Here is a 26,528-nt window from a genome sequence, read left to right on the forward strand (position 1 = left end):
TGTTATAAGCACTGAAAAAGAGCTTTTGTTCCATTTGGTGGTCTACTCTATCCACCACATCTGATGCATCCAGTGTCCCCCAAAATTAACCATAAATTTAAAAGCTTGTGGAAAACTGATGTCTGCATCTCTGTAGGTCCCTCACCGGAAAATTTTGTGGATCTGCTGAGATTCAAAATTATAATAGCGCTAGACTGGTTGGTGCAGTGCTGTGTGGCCTGCAGGGGTCTTCCCAGGCGTCACCTACTCTGTTCTGTCCCAGCGTGAGTGTAGCAGCTCCGCCTTTCATAGACAAGAAAACTAGTAAGCTCAGAGGCGTTTCTCTGGATGCCCCCCCGGTAAGCCGTCGGGCTGGGCCCTGAACCCAGTCTCATGGCTCCAAGTTCCGTCTCCTTTCCTTGTGCCAGAGCGGCGCCCTCCCGAGAGGTGGGCAGCGTGGGGACACACACCCCAGGGCCGTCTCCAGGGCCTTGGCCCTGGCAGCTGTGGAGTGTCGGGCGGCCGCAGGTCCGGACGATCTTGCAGGCCTGCACCTGGCACCAGGCCCCACTGCTTACCGACCCCGTGGCATCAGGCAAGACCCTGTACTTGGATCAGTTTTCCTTCCTGGTGACTGGGAAAAGGATTGTCGCAACCCTCACAAGACTGTTGTGAGGATCAAGTGAAACAGCATAAAAGAAAGCACTTTGCAAAGTCATGACGTGCCGTGTAGACGGTAGAAATTACCAGAATGTTGACAATCTTGGGAAAGAATCCAGGGTGTAGAACCTGCTAACCGTCTGCATACCATCTTCCTTCTTGTTTCCTTCCGGAGTGTCTGAGGTCCGGGAGTGACCCGAGACGGGCTGGGGGAGGCGGACAGGCTTGCTTTCAATTCCCTGAACGTTTCTGGGTGCTTTCCGTGTGCACTGGTTTTGCCGAGCTAAGAGAAAACTAGGAGGTTTTGATGTCAGATGACCAATTCGTCACGCCCTGAGGGAGGAAACGCTCAGGCACGTAATCTTGTCTGAGTCGCGACTTGTGTCTTTCCAGATCGAACGTCCATCGTGAACCCTCCGGAGGACCGCGTGGTGATTAAGGGGACCACGGCCACGCTGCACTGTGGGACCACCCACGACCCCCGCACTTCTCTCCGGTCAGCTCGGTCAATTACAACATTTGGGGCTCATTAGTATTCTGGGAGCTGGGGAACTGAAGTAGAGATGAGAAGGGAGAATTTCAGAAACTTTGATTCTAGCCACAGATCCCTGATTAGAGCATCTTACAGTTCTGGGCTCCATCATTAATCACACAAATCCCATTTTCCACTCCAGCCTTATGTATTATTTACAGTGAGCTATGTTCCACTTCATGACTTCAATACAGCTTTTCATGATTTTTCTGCCAAGGTTAATACACTATCTGTAAAACGTACTTGTCAGAGGCTGATACTTAATGAGAGAAAAATCCAGAGGGATCGAATGGGATTTCAGCAGTGTTTGTGCTGGGGCTGTGCTAGCCTCGAGGGGTTTTCTCTACTCCAAGGATGGCTCCAGTGTGTCATGGGGAGAGGGAGTTCCGCATGGAAGAAAGGCACCTGCGGTTATCTAACACACTTAGAGGAAACTGCGGGGAGCCAGGGGACCCAGAGGACGTGAAGGGCCACGAAGTGGGTGGTGACACCTGTCTTTGTTTGACTCAGACGGGGACGGTCGTGATGAAGAACGTGACAGCCCAGGTAGACACGCGGCAGCAGACACAGCTGGCTGTCGGTGGCGAGCTTCTTCCCAAAGGACTGCCACTTTCAGAATAGTTTTTAATTTTCAGAACCAGCCTTGAAAATGAATCTAGAAAGAAAGATGCAGTCATCCTAGTATTTTCACTCTGGCCTTAGCCCCAAAGGCATGCAGTTAGCCAAATGATAGAATCAAGATGCCCTCCTTCTTTCTGGAACATTTCACACTGAGCAGAGGGAGGTGGCTGTCGACGTTTACATACGTTACTCACCGGATTCGGAGACTAAGCTGTTTCCTCACTCTTCCTGGGCAGGTGTTTGACAAATCGTGAATTTCCACGTCTCTACCTGTCTCTCTGGAGTTTCCCCAGAGCTCAGAAACCAAGTTTGCTTTCGTTACAAGAAAGTTGAATGCAAAACGAAGAAACGAAAGCCAGCAAGTTAGAGATTACCTGGAGAAATCTAGGATTCTAGGAAGGAATTCATTCGTTTCTAAAGGACTTGGGAGTGTCACCGAACGAAGGACACATGAGCCAGTTTTCTGCTACCCTAAGGGCACACCAGAAACCCCCCTCAGACCTTTGTGGTTTTCTTGTAACTTCTTTAGTGTGATTAACTAGACAAAATCGGAGCTTCCCTCCTGAGAAGGAAGTAGGCGGCTTACTCTGGGGCACCCTTTGTCCTGGGTTCCTTTGCCCCAAGGAGCACCTGGCCCTAAGGGACACTGGCTGCCGAATGCTGCCCCCCAAGTGAGCAGCTGATTCACTTCCTTCTGGTGGAGACAGTCCTGCTCTGTCCGGCGGTAATTTTGTAAATGTCTGTGCTCTGTGTGCATTAAGCCTTTAAGGAACGGGGTGCATTCTGGAAATCCAGTCCAGTACTTGGGAAAGGAAAGCCAGCACTTTGATCTCATCCAGCCGTGACTAGTGAGGGGCTGGACTGGCTCCTAGTGGAGTCTACATTTGAAAAGAAAAATGTGCTAAAATGTCATAAGGAATTAAAAGAGAAAGAAATGAAGTTTTAAGTCTGCCAGAATGGTTGGATTTTTTTTTTAAACATTTTTATTTATATTACATTATATTATATTATTTATTTATGGTTGCACCGGCTCTTAGTTGCAGCACGTGTGCTCCTTAGTTGCGGCTGGCAGGCTCATTAGTTGTGGCATGCGAACTCTTAGTTGCAGCATGTGGGATCTAGTTCCCTGAGCAGGGATCGAACTCACGTCCCCTGCATTGGAAGGCAGATTCTTAACCACTCTGCGACCACGGAAGTCCCCAGAATGGTTGGATTTTAAGAAAACGTGTACAGGGACACCCTGGGGACCTTGCCCCCTGCCCAGGCTACACTCTTGTCCCCCAGAGACCTTCCTGCAGAAGCAGGAGGTACAGTTGCAGTGGTGACACGGGTGGTCAGGAGCCCTCAGACTCCCTGTCCTGAACCCAAAGACAGACGAATGTCTGCACTTGTCTTTTTGTCCTGTTTTAACTTCAGCATCTATCTTTGTATTGTGACAAGACATCTGGTCACTTTTCCTTTTTTTTTTAAGATGTAATTCACATAGTATTAAATATCACCCTTTTAAGAGCACAGTTTGGCAGTTTTTACTGTACTCACAAGGTCATCAGTTGCTTGCTTTTATTTTTTTTTAATATATTTATTTATTTGTGGCTGTGTTGGGTCTTTGTTGCTGTGCACGGGCTTCTCTAGTTGTAGCGAGCGGGAGCTACTCTTCCTTGCGGCACGCGGGCTTCTCATTGTGGTGGCTTCTCTTGTTGCGGAGCACGGGCTCTACGCACGCGGGCTTCAGTTGTGGCACGTGGGCTCAGTAGTTGTGGCTCACGGGCTCTAGAGCGCAGGCTCAGTAGTTGCGGTGCACGGGCTTAGTAGTTGCTCTGCGGCATGTGGGATCTTCCCGGACCAGGGCTCGAACCCGTGTCTCCTGCACTGGCAGGCGGATTCTTAACCACTGCGCCACCAGGGAAGCCCCAGCTGCTTGCTTTTTAACAGACAGGGAAGGATCAGCGACCGGGGTCCTAAGTCAGGACTCTCTGCTTGACCCACAGCTACGTGTGGAAGAAGGACAACGTGATCATCACCCCATCTGGCAGCTCCAGGGTTGTGGTGGAGAAGGACGGGTCCCTCCTCATTAGCCAGACGTGGTCGGGCGACATCGGAGACTACACCTGTGGAGTCATCTCTGAGGGCGGGAACGACTCCAGGACAGCCCGCCTGGAGGTGATGTGAGTATCGCGGCTGCTCCGTGTTCACAGTGTCAACCCTCCCCCACGTGACCATCACGTAACACGCGCGATGGGTCGCAAGCCAGCAGTCAGAGGCCACCGCCTTGGGCCTCAGGCATGTACGCTCACAGGGTTGGGGTTTTTTTTGGTAACCTTAAAATGATAATATGTTCAGCCTCGGTTTAGATGGTTTAATTATTGGTTTTCCTCCTCATGGATCCCTTTTATCACATTCTCCGCATTGAGCCCATATCGTTGTAGACTGTTTACCACACTGTGTGTAAGTGACAGCAGGTCCACTTTTCCAAGTGATGCCCGTCAGAAGCTTCCGGTCAGTGTCGGGTTGGCCCAGGTCCCAGGAAAGCCAGCGGCCTCTCCGTGAGCCCCGTTCCCTCTCCCTGGGCCTTCCTGTGGGTGGGGGCCGTGGGAGCCCTGGCTGCGTCCACCTCTGTGCTCCGAGCTCATCCTCCCACAGCTCCCTCTCCGCACGGGCAGGAAGCTGAAAAGCCTGCTGACCCGGTGTGTTTTTCTGACATGTATTTATCTGCTTTTTAAAAATGTTGCCCCCCAAAATGTTCCCCCAGCCCATACGCACAGAAGTAAAACCGGAAACTAGAGAAGCAGGGTAGGGCTGGCCGGGCAGCAGCCCCTCTGGTCGACAGGGGCACGCTGGCCGTCAGGAAGGGCCTTTGAGAGGTTTGAGAGGTCTTTCTCATGGGACTCTGCCCACTGCGATGCAGGAAGGCTTCCATAGGCAAAATTCATTCCCTGAAGTAGGCTGTGAACACTGAGTACAGGGGCATGTCTCATTTGCCTTTGAATCCCCAGGCCCTGGCCGAGGGAGTTAAAAAGGAAAAGGAAAAACACTTGCTCTGTGTTGCACCAGGGCCCCCGTGTTTGTTCCACACACGCCTGTGCGTGGGATTTGACGGGTTAATGACGGGCAGCTGCTAGTCCAGAGAGGCCGGCTGTCGGAGCTGCGGCACCTGGGAAAGCGCCGTTCTACCTCCAGGCTGGCCTCCCCAGGATGACCTTGTGCGCCGCAGAGGTTAGTCACCTGTTGTGATCAAAGATCACCCAGTTGCCTTTCAGCCCTAGAGGACCAGTGGGGGTCTCCCCACCCTGCCTCTCGCCACTGGACCCGCTGACCCTGGGCTCTTCCTGCCCTCCTGGGCCCCCGGGCCCCCATCCAGGGCACCTCAGCCTCTGCTGCCTCCAAGGCTTGGCCTGGCTCTTCTGTCACCTCCCCCTGAAGGGCGCGCCCCTCCTCTGGGAATCAGTGCAGGATCCCTTCCTGCCCCCGGGATGCAGGCTGTCTCTCCCGTGCTTCCCAGCACCTGCTCCGCCCTCGTCAGCACCGATCACGCGGGCGACTTCTTTCCTCTTGAAGTAGAAGGATGGCACAGCTCTGCATTGTGAGTGCCTGGCAGTGTTTGATATACCTTAGGCGCTCCATAAATACACGTTGGTTGGTTGAATGAATGTGTGTTTGTTGCAGGCTCCTGGCGATCCTCCCGGGTCACCTTCCCTTATATGCTCACGTGCCCTGGGCTCCCCCCACCGTCGGGAGCTGGACGTCCAACCCTTGCTCAGCTCTGATCGGCTGGCTTTCCTCCTCCATCCATAGCTCACGTGGGGATCTTTTTAAAAATTGTTGATGACGTTGGCATCCATGACCAGTGAATTCACATAACGCGCTGTGCTATTCACAATTTTTAAACTACCTTTGAGAACTCTCAGATCATCCATCATTGGTACCACATAAATAAGTGTTAGCATTTCATAAACACTCTGTCCGCAGAAGCCAAATTGTGTGCTTCCAATATAGTGAACTCTTCCTATTCTGCACAACGTTTTATGTTCTACTGGTTTGCACATCTCCCCTAGTATTTGCTTATTTGATTTCCTCTAAGTAAAATACATTTTTCAGCAAATGTTGCTGTATCTATAAAATAATAGGCTTTGTGTGATGGTAAAACACCTCATCTCTAAATCTAGAAATACTTGCAGATTCGTGATTCAAACCAATTTAGGTACAGCTGGTTACGGAGCTGGTTTGGAAGACTGGTTCCTTGTGAACTGTTGGTGTAACAAGCACTCCACTCTCCCAAATCAGGGTGAGCGGGGAAGGGTGTAGGTTAGAGCGCGCTGTACCCTCACATCCAATAAGGTCTTAACTCTGAGACATCAGTGATGACGAGAGCAATAATGACAGTCACGGCTCGGGATTGTAGGGTCTTCTGCGCTTCTCGGAGAACTTACAAACCCAGCCCAGGGACATTTTCCTGACTCACTCAGATGACAACAAAGAATGTCCCGTTGCAGGAGTGACTGAGAGGTACTTGTGGCTAAATAGTGTCCTTCCGAAGGACCTGAAAGCCTGCTTCCCCAGCCTCCCCACTTGAGTTAAAAGCTACTTTGTTAAATGTAGAAATTAGGAGCGTCACAAGTGGGCTTTTCAGAAGCAGGCCGCCTGCTGGCAGCTCTCCTGTTGGTTTGCTCGGTAGTTGGTGCAGTGCCAGCCGGGGGCGGGGCGGGGGGGGGGAGGGCACCGTGCGGGCAGAAGCCACAGTCCCCGCAGGGTCACCGGCTCTGGAGCGAGGCTGGCCTGGAGACCCCTCCCCGGTTCTCCCTGACTGTGTGACTTCGGGCAGGTCACCTCGCACCTCAGTCTCAGTTTTCTCACCTGTAAACTGGGCACGTTGCCATTGACCTTAAAGGGTGGCCGTGAGGTTTGAGTGGACCGCTGTTTGTAAATCCTGGCCGGGAGCCTAGCTTAGGGCAGACAATCAGTCACAGCTCTTACTGTTCCTCATCATCTTATAAAAAATGTTCCTCTTTTCATCCGCGGCACCCTCCCCGTCACCCAGGGCCAGGAAGTTTCTCTCTTTCATCCTCTGACACACGAGGTGTGTCTGTCTGCTGCGGAGCCAGCCCACCGTGCATGGAACGGCGCCAGGTGCATAGCAGGTGCCCCATCAGTGTCTGAGGAAGCCCTGCTCCACTTACCAGGTTGAAATGGGTTTGGGATTTGGTACCGCCGAGGAGGTACTGATTTCTGAGACGTCTGCCTCATCCTCTCCCCGAGAGGAGAGGCGTCTGCAATCCCAGAGGGTGTCCTTATGCGTCTGGTAAATTAACAACACACGGTCATCATTAATGCCAGTCACCAGTTGTGTTAGCTGTGTCTCTCCTGCTAGTTTGCTAGGGCCTTACAGGAAGGAACTGGTTCTGGGGTGACTCCAGACCCCCAAAGCTTCTTGCTGTGAGGGACCAGGCGCGAAGGCTTTTTGGATTGATTGTTAATCATTTAAAGACCCAATTAGCATTGCATCATTCCTTCTGAGATCAGAGACTAATTCTTCTGAGCCCGGAGTACAGAGAAAAACCTGACTTAGAGAGCGACTGGAAAACTCGGACCCCGAGGCAGTGGGAGAGGTTTCTTTCAATAAAACCACTTCCGACAAAGCCATAATAAGGAGCGAACAATTTAATACCATCTCTCGAGAGTTATCAGGCCCCCGTCGCCTTCATCCTCAGTGTGAAGCCAGAGGAGATGGGTTTGACCAAGGTGTCATTTGTGCGTTAGAGGGACAGCGCTTTTGCGTAGGAAATGCTTACCCAATCCTCTCCCACCAGAGCAGCTCCCCATGGCCACCACTGTCCCAACTGCCTTCTCTCGAGCCTCTCCCCAAGCCGTTCCTCTCAAACACACCTCGCTTCATCGCCGTCCCCTATGGCCCAGGTTTTGTTGTTAATTTCTGATATTATGGCGGTGTCATTTTCCTGATGGTGATTTCTCTTTAACTCACTTAAGTGACAGCACTGGCCTCGTCCCCATTGTCCCTGTTGTTCTCAGAGCCTTTCAGCTGCCGCCCTGTCTGCAAATCACTGTCTGTGAGTCACTGGCTGATCATTTATCTCCTTTCAGACTTGGCGGAGAAGGTGCCAGGACACAATCTCCGGCTATTAGATGAGCTTCTCTGAGATGGATTCAGAATATATTAAAGCCTCATTTATCGGCTATTGATGGGTTAGTCAAGTATCTCGCAAAGCTTAATTTTCCAGATAACCGAAACATCATTTAAAGAAATAGTGTACACTTCCAATGCATATTAAAAAGTTCTTTGCATTAGGAAACAGGTAATATTGGACACGAGGTACGCTAGAGGGAATTTCCATGGAGGGGAGAGGCTGGAACTAGGGGGAAAAAAATCTAAATTTCCTTCCAACTCTGAGTCCTGTGATGTCTGTAAAGAGCACACTTTGTGTGGGCCACCCTCCAGGGGCGACCATGGACTCTTTTGGGGCAGCAGTGGACGAGGGCTCGTTATTTCCAGCTGCATCACGGACAGTGATGTCCTTGGGCACCACTGGGCTTTAGATCTCGGTTCCTGTTCTAAATGCCTCAAGGCCACTTTGCCTGTTAAGTTCCGAAGTCTCGTCAATCTTTTTAAGTCTTTTCTCACCCCTCCACACCAAGCTCAGGGCTGCCATTGTTGCTGTTCAGGTACCTACTTCTGGCACGCCCTGTGGCATTCTCCTTGGTGGCTTTTCAGCACTGGGCGGGGGACGTCGGAAGCCACTCTTCCCAGACTCACACCCTGGGTGAGCATCGAGCTCTGAGGGCTGGACAGAGGGACTGGCCTAAGCTGCTCCAAGGACTTCCTCAACTGAAAGGGCTACGAGCTGCAGAGGGAGTCGAGGGGTAGACGTGATTAGTTCTGCTCCAAAGTTCGTCAAGGGCAAGAGGGAGGCCCAGGAAGTCTTCACAGAGGAGAGACTGAGCTTCGGAGCTTTGGAGGCTGAGCTGGATTTTCCGGCACAGGTGGGAACGGCCTGGCTCAGGGAGCTGCAAGTCACTGGTGATGGCCTTGGTCACGGCCGGGCGGTTCCACGCACCCGGTGTGGGGACGGAGCTCGTGAGCATGGAGAGGGAGCTGCAGACGGTGCAGGGGTGTGGCGTGACCCCGGCAGTGCAGAAGGTCCCAAGCGGCCTGAGTGCGACGGCTCTGGGAGGGCTGGGGGGTGGACGGAGCAGAGGGTCTGGCGCGTGGGCCTTTCTAAGGTCCAGCACGTAGGACTCGGTGACTCACGAGATGCCCGTGTGCAGGGTGGACAGTGGATGGAGTGGAGATCCTGGAGCGTCACCACCGACGGGAAGGAGGGACGGGCAGACAAGATCACTAGTTCTGGCGGGAGGAAAGGCTCATGACTCGCTGTCAACTGGGAGGCAAAACCCCCCGGAATGTTTTATTGGAGCCTCTTCCTGTGGCTGCTGTAAGGTGCCACTCAGGACCCCCCCCCCCCCGCCAGCGTCTCGTCCACATCACGCAGGTCTTTTCAGGCTCGTGGGTTCTGCATCTGCTTCCAAGGCCTCAGGTCGCCTGCACGTCTCTCCTCCTGACTTAGAAGTGAGACTGTGGTGGCCATCGGGGGGCCTTTTTGAGCACGGCCAGTGTCTGCACGTAGAAAACGGCCCGGACCCCAACCACCCTTGTCAGCCTGCTAAGTTAACCCTCCTCATGTCAGAAAATCTTCCATTTCAGGGCAAGTCCTTACAGCGCAGTTCTGACACTGAGTGCCTGGAGTTAGCAGAGACCCCACAGGTGAAGGGCACTGTCCCCAACAAGACTGTCCTCGCTCCAGCGCCAGCCACTCGCTCCAGGGCTCACAGGCCCCCGTGCTCCTGACAGACTCACTCCCCTGTCAACTCAGTAACTCCCTAGAGAGACCCCCAGAGCTCAGCTAAATGCTTATTTACTATCTCAGTTTTATCATAAAGAGTAAAAGTTAGGACCAGACAAATGAGGAGATGCACAGGGCACGGAACGGGAGGGTCCCAAGCACAAAGCTCGTATCCTCAGGACACGCCACCCTCCCGGCACATACATGTCTGATCACCGACCAGGACACTCATCTGAGCTTGGTGTCCAGTTCTTATGGGGTTTTATTACGTGGTCACGACTGAATCCTTGGCCACACGATTGAACTCCGTCTCCAGCGCCCACCCCTCCACTTCCCGGGGGATCAGAAGGTCAGGCCGATGTCACTGTCTCAGAGCCCCAGCCCTCTGATACATGGTCGGTCTCTCCAGCGTGTATACCCCCCTCCTGGAGCTATGCAGGGGCCCCCCAACGAGCGACCTTTAGCACAAACTCAGGTCTGGCCTGAGGGGCCCACCATGCATAGCAAAGACACCCCTGTCACTCAGGAAATTCCAAGGGTTTACTTCCATCCTGGGACAAAGAAGAAACTTGTCTTATTTGGAAAATTTATCCAAGTTTATTCTTAGCTTGTCTTCAGGTGGGACTGTTTCAACAACTTTGGTTTGGTTTGGTTTCAGAACAAACCAATTCCAGCAGGAAATGGGGAGAAGCAGAAAAGATGTTTTCATCCTGGCATTTTCTTCATATTGGCCTTCATTGGAAATCCAAGGGAGGTTCCATTATTGGAGAACTCAGATAGAAATAACAGCTCAGGACTTCCCTGGTGGCGCAGTGGTTAAGAATCCACCTGCCAATGCAGGGGTCACGGGTTCGAGCCCTGGTCCGGGATGATCCCACATGCTACAGAGCAGCTAAGCCCGTGTGCCACAACTACTGAGCTTGCATGCTACAGCTACTGAAGCCTGTGCCTAGAAGCCCATGCTCCACAACAAGAGAAGCCACCGCAATGAGAAGCTGGCACACCACAACGAAGAGTAGCCCCCGCTCGCTGCAACTAGAGGAAGCCTGCACACAGCAACGAAGACCCAACACAACACAGCCAATAACTAAATAAATAAATAAATAAATAATAAATATTTTTAAAAATACATACTGTAAACTGATTTTTTTAAAAGCCACTAAAAAAAAAAAGAAAGAAAAGTTCCTTTTCTGATTTAAAGTTTAATTCACAAATAGAAAACAAGACAACATTTCAAGCTCAAGTTTATTCTTTATTGTACTGATTTATGATTTAAAGTTGCAGTCTGGCTGAATGGATACAAAAACAAGACCCGTATATATGCTGTGTACAAGAGACCCACTTCAGACGTAGAGACACATACAGACTGAAAGTGAGGGGCTGGAAAAAGATATTCCGTGCAAATTGAAATCAAAAGAAAGCTGGAGTAGCAATTCTCATGTCAGTGCAAAACAGACTTTAAAGACTATTACAAGAGACAAAGAAGGACACTGCATAATAAGCAATCAAGAAGAAGATATAACAATTGTAAATATTTATAACAATTGTAAATATTTATGTACCAGGCTTCCTGGTGGCGCAGTGGTTGAGAGTCCGCCTGCTGATGCAGGGGACACGGGTTCGTGCCCCAGTCCAGAAGATCCCACATGCCGCAGAGTGGCTGGGCCCGTGAGCCATGGCCACTGCGCCTGCGTGTCCGGAGCCTGTGCTCCGCAATGGGAGAGGCCACAGCAGTGAGAGGCCCGCGTACCCCAAAAATATAAAAAAATAAAAAAAATATTTATGTACCAACATAGGAGCACTTCAATGCATAAGGCAAATGCTAACAGCCATAAAAGGGGAAATTGACAGTAACACAATAATAGTAGGGGACTTTAACACCCTACTTTCACCAATGGACAGATCAACCAAAATGAAAATAAATAAGGAAACACAAGCTTTAAATGACACATTAAACAAGATGGACTTAATTGATATTTATAGGACATTCCATCCAAAAACAACAGAATACACTTTCTCCTCAAGAGCTCATGGAACATTCTCCAGGATACGTCATATCTTGGGTCACAAATCAAGCCTTGGTAAATTTAAGAAAACTGAAATTGTATCAAGTATCTTTTCCAACCATGATGCTATGAGACTAGATATCAATTACAGGGAAAAAAACTGTAAAAAATACAAACACATGGACGCTAAACAGTACGCTACTAAATAACCAAGAGATCACTGAAGAAATCAAAGAGGAAATCAAAAAATACCTAGAAACAAATGACAATGAAAACACGATGACCCAAAACCTATGGGATGCAGCAAAAGCAGTTCTAAGAGGGAAGTTTATAGCAATACAGTCCTACCTCAAGAAACAAGAAAAATCTCAAATAAACAACCTAACCTTACACCTAAAGCAATTAGAGAAAGAAGAACAAAAAACCCCCAAAGTTAGCAGAAGGAAAGCAATCATAAAGATCAGAACAGAAATGAAAAAGAAATGAAGGAAACTATAGCAAAGATCAATAAAACTAAAAGCTGGTTCTTTGAGAAGATAAACAAAATTGATAAACCTTTAGCCAGATCATCAAAAAAAAATAGGGAGAAGACTCAAATCAACAGAATTAGAAATGAAAAAGGAGAAGTAACAACTGACACTGAAGAAATACAAAGGAGAGATTACTACAAGCAACTATATCCCAATAAAATGGACAACATGAAAGAAATGGACAAATTCTTAAAAAAGCACAACCTTCTGAGATTGAACCAGGAAGAAATAGAAAATATAAACAGACCAATCACAAGTGCTGAAATTGAAACTGTGATTAAAAATCTTCCAACAAACAAAAGCCCAGGACCAGATGGCTTCACAGGCAAATTCTATCAAACATTTAGAGAAGAGCTAACACCCATCCTTCTCAAACTCGTCCAAAATATAGCAGAGGGAGGAACACTCCCAAACTCATTCTACGAGGCCACCATCACCCTGATACCAAAACCAGACAAGGATGTCACAAAGAAAGAAAACTACAGGCCAATATCACTGCTGAACATAGATGCAAAAATCCTCAACAAAATACTAGAAAACAATCCAACAGCACATTAAAAGGATCATACACCATGATCAAGTGGGGTTTATCCCAGGAATGCAAGGACTCTTCGATATACGCAAATCAATCAATGTGATAAACCATATTAACAAACTGAAGGATGAAAACCATGTGATAATCTCAATAGATGCAGAAAAAGCTTTCGACAAAATTCAACACCCATTTATGATAAAAACCCTGTGGGAAGTAGGCATAGAGGGAACTTACTTCAACATAATAAAGGCCATATATGACAAACCCACAGCCAACATCGTTCTCAATTGTGAAAAACTGAAACCATTTCCACTAAGATCAGGAAAAAGACAAGGTTGCCGACTCTCACCACTATCATTCAACATAGCTTTGAAAGTTTTAGCCACAGCAATCAGAGAAGAAAAACAAATAAAAGGAATCCAAATCGGAAAAGAAGAGGTAAAACTGTCACTGTTTGCAGATGACATGATACTATATATAGAGAATCCTAAAGATTCTACCAGAAAACTACTAGGTCTAATCAATGAATTTGGTAAAGTAGCAGGATACAAAATTAATGCACAGAAATCTCTTGCATTCCTACACACTAATGATGAAAAATCTGAAAGAGAAATTAAGGAAACACTCCCATTTACCACTGCAACTAAAAGAATAAAATACCTAGCAATAAACCTACCTAAGGAGACAAAAGGCCTGTATGCAGAAAACTTTATGACACTGATGAAAGAAATTAAAGATGATACAAACAGATGGAGAGACATATCTTGGATTGAAAGAATCAACACTGTGAAAATGACTATACTACCCAAAGCAATCTACAGATTCAATGCAATCCCTATCAAACTACCAATGGCATTTTACACAGAACTAGAACAAACAATATCACAATTTGTATGGAAACACAAAAGGCCCTGACTAGCCAAAGCAATCTTGAGAAAGAAAAACGGAGCTGGAGGAAATCAGGCTCCCAGACTTCAGACACTACTACAAAGCTACAGTAATCAAGACAGTATGGTACTGGCACAAAAACAGACATATAGACCAATGGAACAGGATAGAAGGTCCGGAGATAAACCCACGCACATATGGTCACCTTATCTTTGATAAAGGAGGCAGGAATATACAATTGGGAAAAGACACCCTCTTCAATAAGTGGTGCTGGGAAAACTGGACAGCTACATGTAAAAGAATGATATTAGAACACTCCCTAACACGATACTCAAAAATAAATCTCAAAATGGATTAGAGACCTAAATGTAAGGCCAGACACTATAAAACTCTTAGAGGAAAACATAGGCAGAAGACTCTGTGACATAAATCACAGCAAGATCCTTTTTGACCCACCTCCTAGAGAAATGGAAATAAAAGCAAAAATAAACAAATGGGACCTAATGAAAGTTAAAATCTTTTGCACAACAAAGGAAACCATAAACAAGACGAAAGGACAACCCTCTGAATGGGAGAAAATATTTGCAAACGAAGCAAGTGACAAAGGATTCATCTCCAAAATATACAAGCAGCTCATGCAGCTCAATATCAAAAAAAAAACCAACCCAATCCAAAACTGGGCAGAAGACCTAAACAGACATTTCTCCAAAGAAGATATACAGATGGCCAACAAACACATGAAAGGATGGTCAACATCACTAATCATTAGAGAAATGCAAATCAAATCTACAGTGAGTTATCACCTCACACCAGTCAGAATGGCCATCATCAAAAAATCTGCAGACGATAAATGCTGGAGAGGATGTGGAAAAAAGGGAACCCCTTGCCCTGTTGGTGGGAATGTAAATTGATACAGCCACTATGGAGAGCAGTATGGAGGTTCCTTAAAATACTAAAATTAGAACTACCATATGACCCAGGAATCCCACTACTGGGCATATACCTTGAGAAAACCATAATTCAAAAAGAGTCATGTACCACAATGTTCATTGCAGCTCTATTTACAGTAGCCAGGACATGGAAGCAACCTAAGTGTCCATCGACAGATGAAATGGATAAAGAAGATGTGGTACATATATACAATGGAATATTACTCAGCCATAAAAAGAAACAAAATTTAGTTGTTTGTAGTGAGGTGGATGGACCTAGAGTCTGTCATACAGGGTGAAGTAAGTCAGAAAGGGAGAAACAAATACTGTATGCTAACACATATATATGGAATCTAAAAAAAAAAAATGGTTCTGAAGAACCTAGGGGCAGGACAGGAATAAAGATGCAGATGTAGAGAATGGACTTGAGGACACGGGGAGGGGGAAGGGTAAGCTGGGATGAAGCCAGAGAGTGGCATGGCCATATATACACTACCAAATGTAAAACAGATAGCGAGTGGGAAGCAGCTGCATAGCACAGGGAGATCAGCTCAGTGCTTTGTGACCACCTAGAGCGGTGGGATAGGGAGGGTGGGAGGGAGACGCAAGAGGGAGGAGGTATGGGGATATATGTATGCATACAGCTGATTCACTTTGTTATACAGCAGAAACTAACACAACACTGTAAAGCAATTATACTCCAGTAAAGATGTTAAATAAATGAAGTTGCAGTCTATGTTAGAAATATTAGTTTGTTTATAAATGGTGTGGTGGGTTAGAGAGAGCTGTGTTTCTTAGGTAGCTGCAAGCACATAACAGCTTAATAAATTTCAAAGTGTAATGAGTACATTTTTAAATTAAAAATATCAAGGATAATTATGGCTTTTTGTGCTGACCTATGTGGGTTAGCAATAATTGATGTCTAAGAGAGACCAGAAGCTGTTAGTGGGTGAAGCGGGTGATACCCGGCCCCCCCTTTCCCAGCACTCCTTGTAGGAGAAGAAGCCATTCTCAGTGGCCACAGGACAGGGTCCTGCTCCCGGAGCGTGAGATGTAAAGGTTAAATATGGGCTGGGCAGCTCACGATTGCAAGGTTGCTGACCCGTCGGTGGTAGAAACCATGCAGTTGGATTTTGACGCTTCGTCACCAGTAAATCCCAATGAAGACCCTTTGTGTTAGTAACTTCTTTCCAGAATTTATTTGCTTTTTGTTTCCATTTTATAGCCTTGCTGATGCATTGTTTACTATTTCCGTGGGGTTCCGGTTAGTGTTTTTACCGCATTTCCCTTCCAGTGCTTTCCCCAAATCTCCATTATCCAACAGAAGACAGAACAACAATATAACCTCGCCAGCTCAGTAACGGGGCTGCTCCGTTGTCCAAGAATACATACGGGCATTTTGGCTGGTAACTCCAAATGGCTGGTGTCAGAAACTTCCACAGTAAATTCTATTTCCCAGGCCTTTTCCTATTCTATGGCTTGCTGCCTTCCCACTAACAGCCTCTAGCTGTAAAAACAAACTGTTGACCAAGTTTTCTCAATTAAATAGTCTACTGTATAAAATCGGCGCCCCCCCCACTCGATTTAAGTGAGAGTCATTAGTTGTTTAATCCCTACCAGAGGGATTAAATCAAATTATGTTTGGAAAATAAAACACATTGTGAATGCTGAAGGGTTTTCTGGGGGCAGGGAGTAGTTAGTATTTGTGTTCGAGGCGTGTTTGATGTTCTCCATTTTCAAAACGTTGCACACAAGGACGAGGCAACATAAGAACGAGGACGAGGAGGCTGACCCACAATTCTGACTTGCGTTTTCTTTTCTTTTCTTTTTTTTTGTTCTTTTGCATCCTAGCGAACTGCCTCATTCACCCCAGAACCTCCTGGCCAGCCTGAATTCTTCCCACAGCCATACCGTGATGCTCTCCTGGGTCCGACCCTTTGATGGAAACAGCCCTGTTCTCTACTACATTGTGGAGCTGTCTGAAAACAGTAAGTAACAAAGCAGCACTGTCGCCATGGACAATAATCACATTTCTCCCTGTGCTCTTGACGTCCTTAACCTTTACTTCTGGCCCAGTCCCAGAACAGCTAGTAAAACGTTACGATGCTTTACGGAGTTTCCAATGAAAACCACAGCTCGGGCTTCGGGAAAATTAAAGGGCGGCATGGGAGCCTAGGCGGGCAGCGGGCGGAGCGGCTGGAGGGCCTCCAGTGGGAGCCTGGGCTTGGGCCGAGGCCCCAGATGGCTGTGCCCATGGGGCCGCCCTGAGCAAGACTACCCAGTTCAGCATGGGACGAGCTTGGAAATGCATGAACAGTGCCTCCGCCTGGGGCTGGTCTGAGGGTCAGCAACAATGATAGTTAACCTGTTTTGGTGGTTTGGGCGCAGACGTCATGCTAAGGGCTCAGTGGGCCGTCTCCTTCCTCACCTTCCTCGGCCTCTCAGCAGCGGTCACCACCATCCTTCACCAGACAGTCTCCTCCTTCATTGGACTCCCCTCCAGCCCCACTGGCCACCTCCCCTCCTCTCTTCTGCTGGCCTCTCCTCTCCACTCTCCCAGAACCTCTTCCTAGGACATCTCATGCATCCCTGTGATTTCCAGTGGCGTCTTTTCCTCATCTTTGGCCTCCAGGACCACAGATGGAACCCACATAAGCAGTTGGCATCTCTAATCTGGTTGTCTCACAGATGCCTCCAACTTAGGTTCTTCAAACTCTGTCCTAACTGTTCCCGCCTCATCACTGCAGCCATTCTAATCTCAGTGTGTGCCCCCTTGGTGACTCCTGTATCACTCAAGCCAGAAGCCCAGGAATAGTCCTGGGTTTCTTTTTCCCTCTCCCGACCCCACTCCCACCCCAGTGCATCAGCAGCCTTGCCCGTCTGTGTTCTAGGACGTAGCAGGAACCTGCTCTCCTCTCTCTGTCTCTCTAGGGCACGGTTCCCTCTCACCAGGACAAGTGCCACAGCCTCTTCCAAACCGTTCTCACACAGGCCGAAACATCGACCTTCCTAAAATATAACTGGACTATATCCTCCCTCCCCCGTACGAATTCAGCAGGGCCTGGAGCAGAACCCACCCTGCCTCGGCCCCCGGGAAGCCTCCCAGGCCACTGCTTTTTGCTCTGTGCCACCCACCGTGTTTCACGATGTCTCCCTAAGGGCCAGGCTTCCCCTGTCCCGGCCCCTTGCCTGGAGGCTCCACACACGAGCTCCGTTGAACTGCTTCCTGCCGAAGCTGGCTTCCTGCCTTTGTCATCCCACTGTTACTCCAGGCTCCTTCCTGGGGCCTCCCCCAGGGAGGAGCTGGCCAGACCATAGGTCACTGGGCTCTTGTGATGGTCAGCTTCCCTGGGCTGGCAGCCGGTCTCATCGTGACGTTATTATAAGTGGGTCTCTGTTTCAGGACAGCTGGGAGTGGTGGTATCCCAGTGTCCCCCCAGCCAAAGTGGGCTGTCCTGCTGAGACCCCACAGGCACTGGGCACCACCCACTCCCTCAGGCAGGACAGCCTACGGTTCTGCCACAGATCTTCCCAAGCTCGCTCGCCCTGTACGCTGTCCCAGTGGCTGTTGACTGAACTCACGGGTTTCCCCTAATTACCTTTGGTTCTTCCACCTCCTCTCGCACGATGGATCCCCCTTCCGATCATTGCATGCTCAGACCGCAGCAGGCCCTGTCATTCAGTGACGTGCGAGTGTAAACCCCTGGCCCAAGGTCGCAGGTGGTAATAGGCGAGGAGGGGACTCCGCCCAGCCGTCAGCCCCTGGAGCCTGTGCTCTTCCTGGCGGCCAGACCACTGCAGAGAAGCTTTAGGGGGCAGACCCCTCCCTCTTGTGCTTTAGCGGTGACTGTGGTGAAAGTGGACCCTGGATGGCACTTGGGTGTCAGTCTCTGCGGGGATTAAAGGAAGCCGCTCTGTGGACCTGCCTTTATTTGAATTGGGCTCCCCCAACCCCTTCGGTATGCTACTCCCATGTCCTGCCTTTCTAAATGTTCACCCTTGACTACAATGGCTTCGGTTCCAAGCACATCCTAGACTGAGGTGCCCGGGGCCCAGGCCCTCGCTCCCTCTCCGTGGTCCTCTGCGTTGCCTGATCTGGTCTCTTTCCTCAAGGAGAGGGTAGGGTGTGAATGGAAATCAGCCAACACCCATCTTAGTTTTAGTTCAACAGCTCTGATCAAAGAGGGGAGGGATTGGCAGTATTTATTGACGTAAATTTTCTGGGCGGTTAAGGTTTTCCCGAGGATGTCAGGGCCGCGTGGCCAGTGAGCAAAACGGGACCTGACAGGGATCTGCACGGAGAGAAGTGTCAGAAGCAGGGCCCTGGCAGAGGTGACCCCCGCTGGGTGTCACCTCCTTGAGATCAGGACTGTGTTTTGCTCGTCTGTCTTTGTGCCCTTCAGAGGCGCTCACCAGATGAACTGGGTCAGTCCCTGGCAGAGTCCCCAGTGGTGGACTCAAGTAAGTTATAGTCACAGACCGTCTGCCAAAAGGGAAGTGCTCTATGGCACCCCGGTTACATAAAATAAGGCATTGTTTCAAAATGCCACACCAACTATTTTCTTAACAGCTTGTATGATCGGCTGGTTCTTTGTCAGACGTCCTGCCTAAATGAGAAGCAGGTCTTACGTGCAGTCATTTATTCCATCCATCCATCCGTCCATCCGTCCATCCGTCCATTCAGCACCAAGTCCTGATTGGGCGTCTGCTCTGCACCAGGCACCCTGCTGGGTGCTGGGGCGCAGAGCTGAAACGGTCAGTCTCAACCCACCGACAGCAGGGACCTGGTCAGACACGTCAACACATCCTGCCACGTACGGCGCTCCCGCTGAGGTACGTCCCGAGTTCAGTAGGGGGACGGCGTGTGGAGGCCCCAGCTGGGAGGTGGACAGCTCCCTCAGAGGGGCAGGCATGCCAGGAGACCGGGGCCAGCAGACGACAAGGGGGCAGCGTCAGCAAAGGCCCCAGAGCATAAGCCTCGAGGCGTTTAGAAACAGCCGGCTTTCAAGGTGACGCCAATGTGGGGAAGCAGGCCAGGATGCTGAGAAAGTGACCGGGGGCGTCGTTAGTCCCTCATCAGCCTCTGGCTGTCCTACTGGACCTACCTGGAGCTGGCTGATACCCAGATGCTTTTGCTTCAGCGGAAAAGTATTGTGGAAGAATCCAGAGTACTCTACACTATTGTTATGATCGCACCAAGAATGATTATTACACAGAGAATCTAAAGTGGATAGCATGGGTGTCTCCGGGCTGATACTGATTTCAATTGTATAAAACATGTCTGCGGCCTTGGCCGAATCACTTCATGCTGCTATCAGTGGATTAGCCGCACGTCTCCCTGATGTGCGGACAGCAAGACCGTCACTGTCTACTGGGCCAATGATCTGGTTTTTATTTTTATTAGGAACCAGTGCCCTGAAGAAGCAGCTGAACATGCTGGCTGATTATGGTCAGAAAAAACAGCTTAGCTGCAGGTACAGTAAAATGGAGATGCTCTTTGGCCTACACTCAGTGGCGTGCAAGCGGACAGTTCTAAACAGCTCCACCCAACAGCCCGCTCATCCAGCGACTCAGGGTCCTCGCTGCCGTCAGCGCCTCCTGGCAGGCTGGGTAGGACGCCATTCTCCTGGAAACCGTGGATCCTGCAGGGACCAGACTGGAGGGGTTTAGCGGCGGAGGCAGGCGCTTTGTAACACCTGCCCCCACAACATGCCAGCTGTTAAGAAAGGGCTTCTTTAGAGCTTTTATGGAGCAGAACTCCGGAGCTTGTGCCGAGTGTCTGTGCACCGGCCTGGAGCTGAAGCCCTTTATGGAGAGTACGGGCCCCTGCGGGCATCCTGTAGTTCCTGTCTGTGGAGCCGGTAGTTCTCTGGTCCCAGGCGTCTCTGCGGGAGGCCAGGGGCTGGAGAGGGCAGCACCGTTCCGAGGCCTGGCCCGAGGTACCAGCCTACTGGGCTGAGAGCAGGGGTCAGTGCCCCAAGGGACTGCCTTGGGGCATCCGTGTGTTAAGAGAGAGCAGGGATTCTTGATGTCTCCATGGCAGGGACCCTGTAAACGGGCTGAAAACTCTGTTGCATAGCTAAAGGATTTGGCCCATTCGCTGAAATATTTGTTGAGTTTAATTAAGAATAATCTTTCTTTAAGATTATTATCACAAGGGGGAGATTGCCAGAAAAGACTTGTGATGGACTCTGAAGTGGACCCAAAGCAGGTCGCTGGGTGTCTCATCGAGCAGCCTTCAGGGTTCCCTGATGCTTCGGGGGCCTGCACTTTTCACTGTTTTTGAGCTGTTTTTACAACTCTAGATGATAGAAAACTTGTAGCGCCGCAAATCATTCTTGTCCATAGAAATGCAGATGAGTCGTGTCCTGGTTATAAGCGGTTACTGCAGTGCTTAGTTATTGCTCTGTAGCTAGTGGTCGGTTTTGCATCTATTTGTAAATCCATTTCAGCATTCCTCACTGCCGGTGTGTGTGGCTCAGAGTCTCTTTTGATGCGTTGTAACATCTTGCTGGTTCCCTCATGAATTAACGGCAACTAAAGTCTTTGACAGGTGCTCATTTTATATTTGGATGAGAACCGTGATTTTCCCTTTCTAAAAATGTATCCTTTACCACGGGTGCGTTGGCATCCCGTAGTGTGAGGAACGCACAGACGCGCCGCAAGCTTCCACGATACCTGACATTCGGGGAAGGCCGTCTCTGTGTCTCAGACTAATCCCCAAACCGAGCCCTTCCCTGTTTTCACGAGTTTAACTCGGGCATTTCACTGCTAAAATAGAATAAGCTTGGTCTTTGACCACTTAGAAAAAGTAAGTCTTTTCCGCATTAATTTATTTAAACCTTAGCACGTGACTCCTGTTACGTCATTGCAGGTAACAAGCGTACTTACATGAAATTTTCAGAGTATTTCATCTTGTTTAGTTCTCCTGTTAGTTTTTAACAGATATGAGTGTCCATAGCTTTATACCTTATAAGATTTAAATTTGATTAAAATATTAAAAATACCTTTGTAATTTGTTATTAAAGTTACATATGCTCATTAATAAAAGATTTAGAAATTACTTACAGCGCAAAGAATACAAATAATCCCTAGGATCCCACATGTGTGGAGAGCAACCCACCCGCCATGTGCTCGGTCCCTCTGCGGCCGCGTATTCCAGGACTCGGCTCCATCACTGAATCCCTCGGCCCTCCGTCTTCAAGCTCCCCCTGTCTCCTGCTCCTTCTGCCTCAGAGGAGAATCATCTCCACCCCCTCATGCCATCTGCTCCCCTCTGCCCAAGCCGTGGCATCATTACCACAGCACAGACCCAGGGAGCACTTCTCGGTTCCCCTCCTCCCCGACGTCTCTGCATCCCATGCTCTCTTCACCCCTCCACTTACAACTCTGCTCCCTGGGCTTGACCTCCATCTCCCTCCTCATTCTCACGTCTCAGTCTTTTGTCTCTTGGACCATTTTCTCTGACTCACCTGACTTCATTTCCAGTCCTGCCCTTACAGCGTTGGTGTCCCTTGGTTTTCCTTGCTCAGGACACTGGTCTTCTCTCCCCACATTTCCCCCAGTGATCCCTTCCCCGAGGGTCACCTCCCACCACGGGCTGCAGCTCCCCGTCATGTGCTTCCAGCCCAGACCTCAGATTCATGCAGACGTCCCCACCTAGACGTCCCCAGGTTCACCAAATGCAAACTGTCAAAGGAGACCTCATCACCCTCCAGGTTAGAAACAGAGACGTCATTCCTGTCCCCTCACCACTCCCCGCCCCCCTCAAAGGCATCAGTACGTCCCTTTGGGTTGGTTTTACCTCGTAAGCGTCTTGTCTCATCCACTGCCCCTCCGCATTTCAGCAGCCCTGTCCCTGACTGGCTCTGCCCCGCCATACAACGCCACCCATCTGGCCTCCCCTCTCCGCCCAGGAGTCCCCACGTTCTCTGCGTGTCTGCGGAGTCCACACCCCGCTTGAAGCCCTGCAGAGGCCCCCAGAGCAGGCGTCGCGTCCGGGCTGGGCAGGGAGCCTCGGGTTCCCCCAAGTGTGCTTGTGCTTCTAGCAGCCCGGAGACTTAGTCCCAGGCCACCTTCTAACCAGATTGCCAGCCCTAATTCCTTCTTGTATAGAAACCCTTATTGCTTAGAGAGTAGATTCCAGGCTTATTAGCACATAAATAGCACCATTGATCACCTGACCCCCGCCTGCCTCTCCAGATTTATCTCCAGCCACTCATTGCTGTGCTTTTCAGGCTTCAGCATCAGGGCTCAGCTCGAAGCTCCCTGAGCGCACCCAGCGGCACCGCTGCACCTTTGCTCAGCTCCCCAGTCCTGCCCTTCCGTCTTCCGCTGGCTCCTTTGTAGCACCTCCTCGGGGAACTGTCCTCTCCGGGAAGTGCCGTCCCCAGACTCCTGCCCCCACGTGCAGGGCAGCCGTGCTGATTTGCCGGGCAGGCAAAGTGGGCCCTTAGAGAATCAGCTCAGGCAGGATACCAAAACTAAGCAAAATGTCTGGAAGGAAACTCTTTAATAATTTTTTCCTGCTCCGAGTTTGTGAAGATATTTCCCGGTGTTTTCACTGAGAAGATCTATGGCTCTGAGACTTGAGCTCAGGGCTTGTAGTTATTTTACTTCATTCTTTGATTTCTGGTCCTGCTGAACACATTTTTCCAAGTTGGCTGCTTTTCGTGCTTCCCCTGCTACGATCTGTCAGTTTCCTTTCCCCTATTTTTCTATCAAGGCCTTAGGGTTTTTCCTGTCATTTGTGACAAGAATGTTTTCAATTTGTTTTTTTACCCTCAATTTTTGTGTCTTACTTTTTGACATACAGAGGGGTTTGTTATGTAGTAAATCTATTGATGTTTTCCTTTATGACTTCTTTCGTCACTTTTATGTTTGGATATTTCAACACTATCAAGCATAACATATATATATATATATATATATATTTTTTTTTTTTTTTTTGCGGTACACGGGCCTCTCACTGTTGTGGCCTCTCCCGTTGCGGAGCACAGGCTCCGGACGTGCAGGGTCAGTGGCTATGGCTCATGGACTTAGCCGCTCTGCGGCACGTGGGATCTTCCCGGACCGGGACACGGACCCGTGTCCCTCGCATCGGCAGGCGGACTCCCAACCACTGCGCCACCAGGGAAGCCCCATAACATATATTTTTATAAGTTTTCATCTTGTTTGTAAAGCTTTAAGGTTTAATACGTTTAACTCTTCAATTCATCTGGAATTTAGATGTAAGTAATCTGACATGTGACCTTTTATTTCTTCCAAATGACCCCACTTTTTTCAGCATGACTTATCAAATAATCCATTTATTTATGAAGTGCCTTTCTCGTATATTAAGGGGACCTGTTTATGTCAAAGTCTGTGGAGTTTGTTTGGACCCATTGATTCATCACCTGATTATCTGTCAGTTCTATAATATTTTGATGGCTTTAGTCCCAAATATGTTTTAATGACTGATAAGACATTCCCCTCATCTTTTCAGAAGTTTTGTCGGTTCTTGTCACCTGTTTCGTCTTCCAGAAAAAAATGGGAATTATTTTGTCAAATGTTTAAAATCATCACATTGACTTTTTAATCATGTTAAACCTATGATAAGTCTTATGAGAACTGACTTCCTGGTGACTCTGTCTTCCCATCCAGAAAAATAATGCGCTTCTCCATTTCTTCAGCTATTTTTTTATACTGCTTAGTGAAGTTTGCAGGTTTATACCCATAGGTTCTATACTTTATTTGTTACAGTTGCCCTAAGATTTTGTCTTGTTGCTACTGTAAATAGGATTTTCTTTCCATTTCATCTTCTAAAGAGTTATTCATTGTCGAAACATAGGAAGGCTATTGAGGTTTAAGTATTTGTTTATTATTATTATAAATATTTTTCAGTTGATCCTTTTAGTTTTCAAGGTAGACAATCTTATCTTCTCCAAATAGTAAAACGGTTTTGTTTCCTTTTGCTTTTTTTTTTAATAATTTATGTTAATCCTCTTATTTGTGTACTTTTTTTTGCTGCGTTGGGTCTTCGTTGCTGTGCGTGGGCTTTCTCTAGTTGCAGCGAGCGGGGGCTACTTTTCGTTGCAGTGTGAGGGCTTCTCATTGCGGTGGCTTCTTTTGTTGCGGAGCACGGGCTCTAGCCGCGCGGGCTTCAGTACCTGTGGCACGCAGGCTCTGTAGTTGCGGCTCGCGGGTTCTAGAGCGCAGGCTCAGTAGTTGTGGCGCACAGGCTTTGTTGCTTCACGGCATGTGGGATCTTCCCAGACCAGGGCTCGAACCCGTGTCCCCTACATTGGCAGGCAGATTCTTAACCACTGCCCCACCAGGGAAGCCCTCCTTTTGCTTTTATATCTTACTGGGTCGGTCAGAATAATTTTAAAAAGTAAAGGTGATTGGCAGAGTCGTTGTTTATCTGATCTCAATGGGATGTCTACGAGGATTTTACTGTTGTGTATAATGTCGATAGTCTTGTTGTTTATTGAGTTTTGACAAATATACGTACAGCACGTAGCTCATACCTTAAACAAGATGCAAAACATTTTCAACATTTCAGGAAGTTCCCTGTGTCCCTTTCCAGTCTTCCTCCTTCAAAGGCAAGCACTCTTCCGACTTCCATCTGAACCTCATATAAATGAACATGACACTGATTTGAAACAGCCCTTTCTCATCCTGTGATGCGTTCCTCCCATTCCTGGTTCTCATCCTGTGATGCGTTCCTCCCATTCCTGGTTCTCATCCTGTAATATGTTCCTCCCATTCCTGGTTCTTAGGGTTTTTAAAATATATGTAGGGATGTTTCTTCTCTCTAAGCAAGTTTGTCTTGTTTTGTTTTCTTAATTCCATTTAGCAATACCCTACAATTTATGCAGGAGAATTCACTGTATGAATACCCTGGAGGCTCGCAGCTCTGCCGTGAACTCCCAAGGTCCTGCCTCTGGACAGGTTTCCGAGCTGGCTCTGAGGGACTTGGTCATCATTATGAGGTTCCCGAGCCTCAGACTTGAAATCAGTGTATTTTTCCTTAACTCGGAAAGAAGCACTGTCTTCCATAAGTTAATACCTTTCTTCGTCTTTTCCAAAGGTGTGTGAGAACTGTCAGGTTGGAAGGACGTTTCTACATCCCCTGCACCTTCGCCGCCTCTGACGCGCGGAGAAGTCCACACAGCAGGCAGCGCCGCTGTCAAGAGGCTACTGGTTCTCCCGGGCGACTTAGCGGCTTCCTTTTGAAACCCCACATCCAGAGTGTTGCTTTGTTCCCTTAGTCAACAGGGAACCCAAAGCTAGACCGGGTGCTTAGCTGAGCTCCCCAAGTCCCCCGGGTGTTAGAACATCTCTCTGGCTTCTTCTGCTTAGGGATTTTGGATTTGTTTATCTTTAATTTTCATTTCATCATCCAGTTTCAGGCATATTTCACTTTAGCAGGTCTTTAACAGCAGGAGATCTCTCTTTCTGTCTCTCCGCACACACACATACACACTCACGCAGGACAGAATGGTGCCAGACTGAGGGGCGAGCCGCAGAGGGCCGTCCAGCGCCGCCGAGCAGCACGGCATGGCCGCAGAGCCTGGCAGCTTGCCCCGCGGAGCTGGGCCGGCGGTGCCGCGCGGGCAGCTCTCGTCCCAGCGGCAGAGGGTAGGGGCCCAGGGCCCGGCGCGGGAAGGGCCCTTATCCTGAACTGGTGAGTGAATTTCCGGGAAGAGGGGGCCGAGGATGGCCAGGAAGCCGGGCGCGGGAACGGGAAGCGCCCCGCGAGGTCGTGGTCCGGGCGCTTGCTGAGTCTGAGATGGTGTTTGGGGGTTCAGGTAGCGACGGCCCAGGGCAGTTTGTCTTTCCTGGAGCGTGGAACGTTCTGGCGCCGATACCTTTCTCGAGCAGGGCCTCTTGTGTCACCTGCTGGCCCAAGACTGGCTTTTGGAGAAGGTTCTGGGAGGCCCCGACGCCTGCGCCCCCGGGCATCCTCGGGGAGGTGAGGAGACCCCGTGCGGCTCTGCTGGCTCTCCTGGCT

At 49.1% G+C, this 26,528-nt stretch overlaps 1 protein-coding gene across 1 annotated transcript in view; it reads left to right on the forward strand.

Moving 5' to 3' along the window:
• SDK1 (sidekick cell adhesion molecule 1) overlaps window positions 1-26,528 on the forward strand; it is a 539,765-nt gene that overhangs the window by 325,859 nt on the left and 187,378 nt on the right. The window contains exons 12-14 of the mRNA XM_065892294.1: window positions 1,033-1,135; window positions 3,781-3,957; window positions 16,385-16,521. Coding sequence (XP_065748366.1) covers window positions 1,033-1,135; window positions 3,781-3,957; window positions 16,385-16,521 — 417 coding nt within the window. The remainder of the gene's footprint in view (window positions 1-1,032; window positions 1,136-3,780; window positions 3,958-16,384; window positions 16,522-26,528) is intronic.

This window comes from Phocoena phocoena, chromosome 15 (genome assembly GCF_963924675.1).
Source record: "Phocoena phocoena chromosome 15, mPhoPho1.1, whole genome shotgun sequence".
In the NCBI taxonomy this organism is placed as follows: Eukaryota; Metazoa; Chordata; class Mammalia; order Artiodactyla; family Phocoenidae; genus Phocoena; species Phocoena phocoena.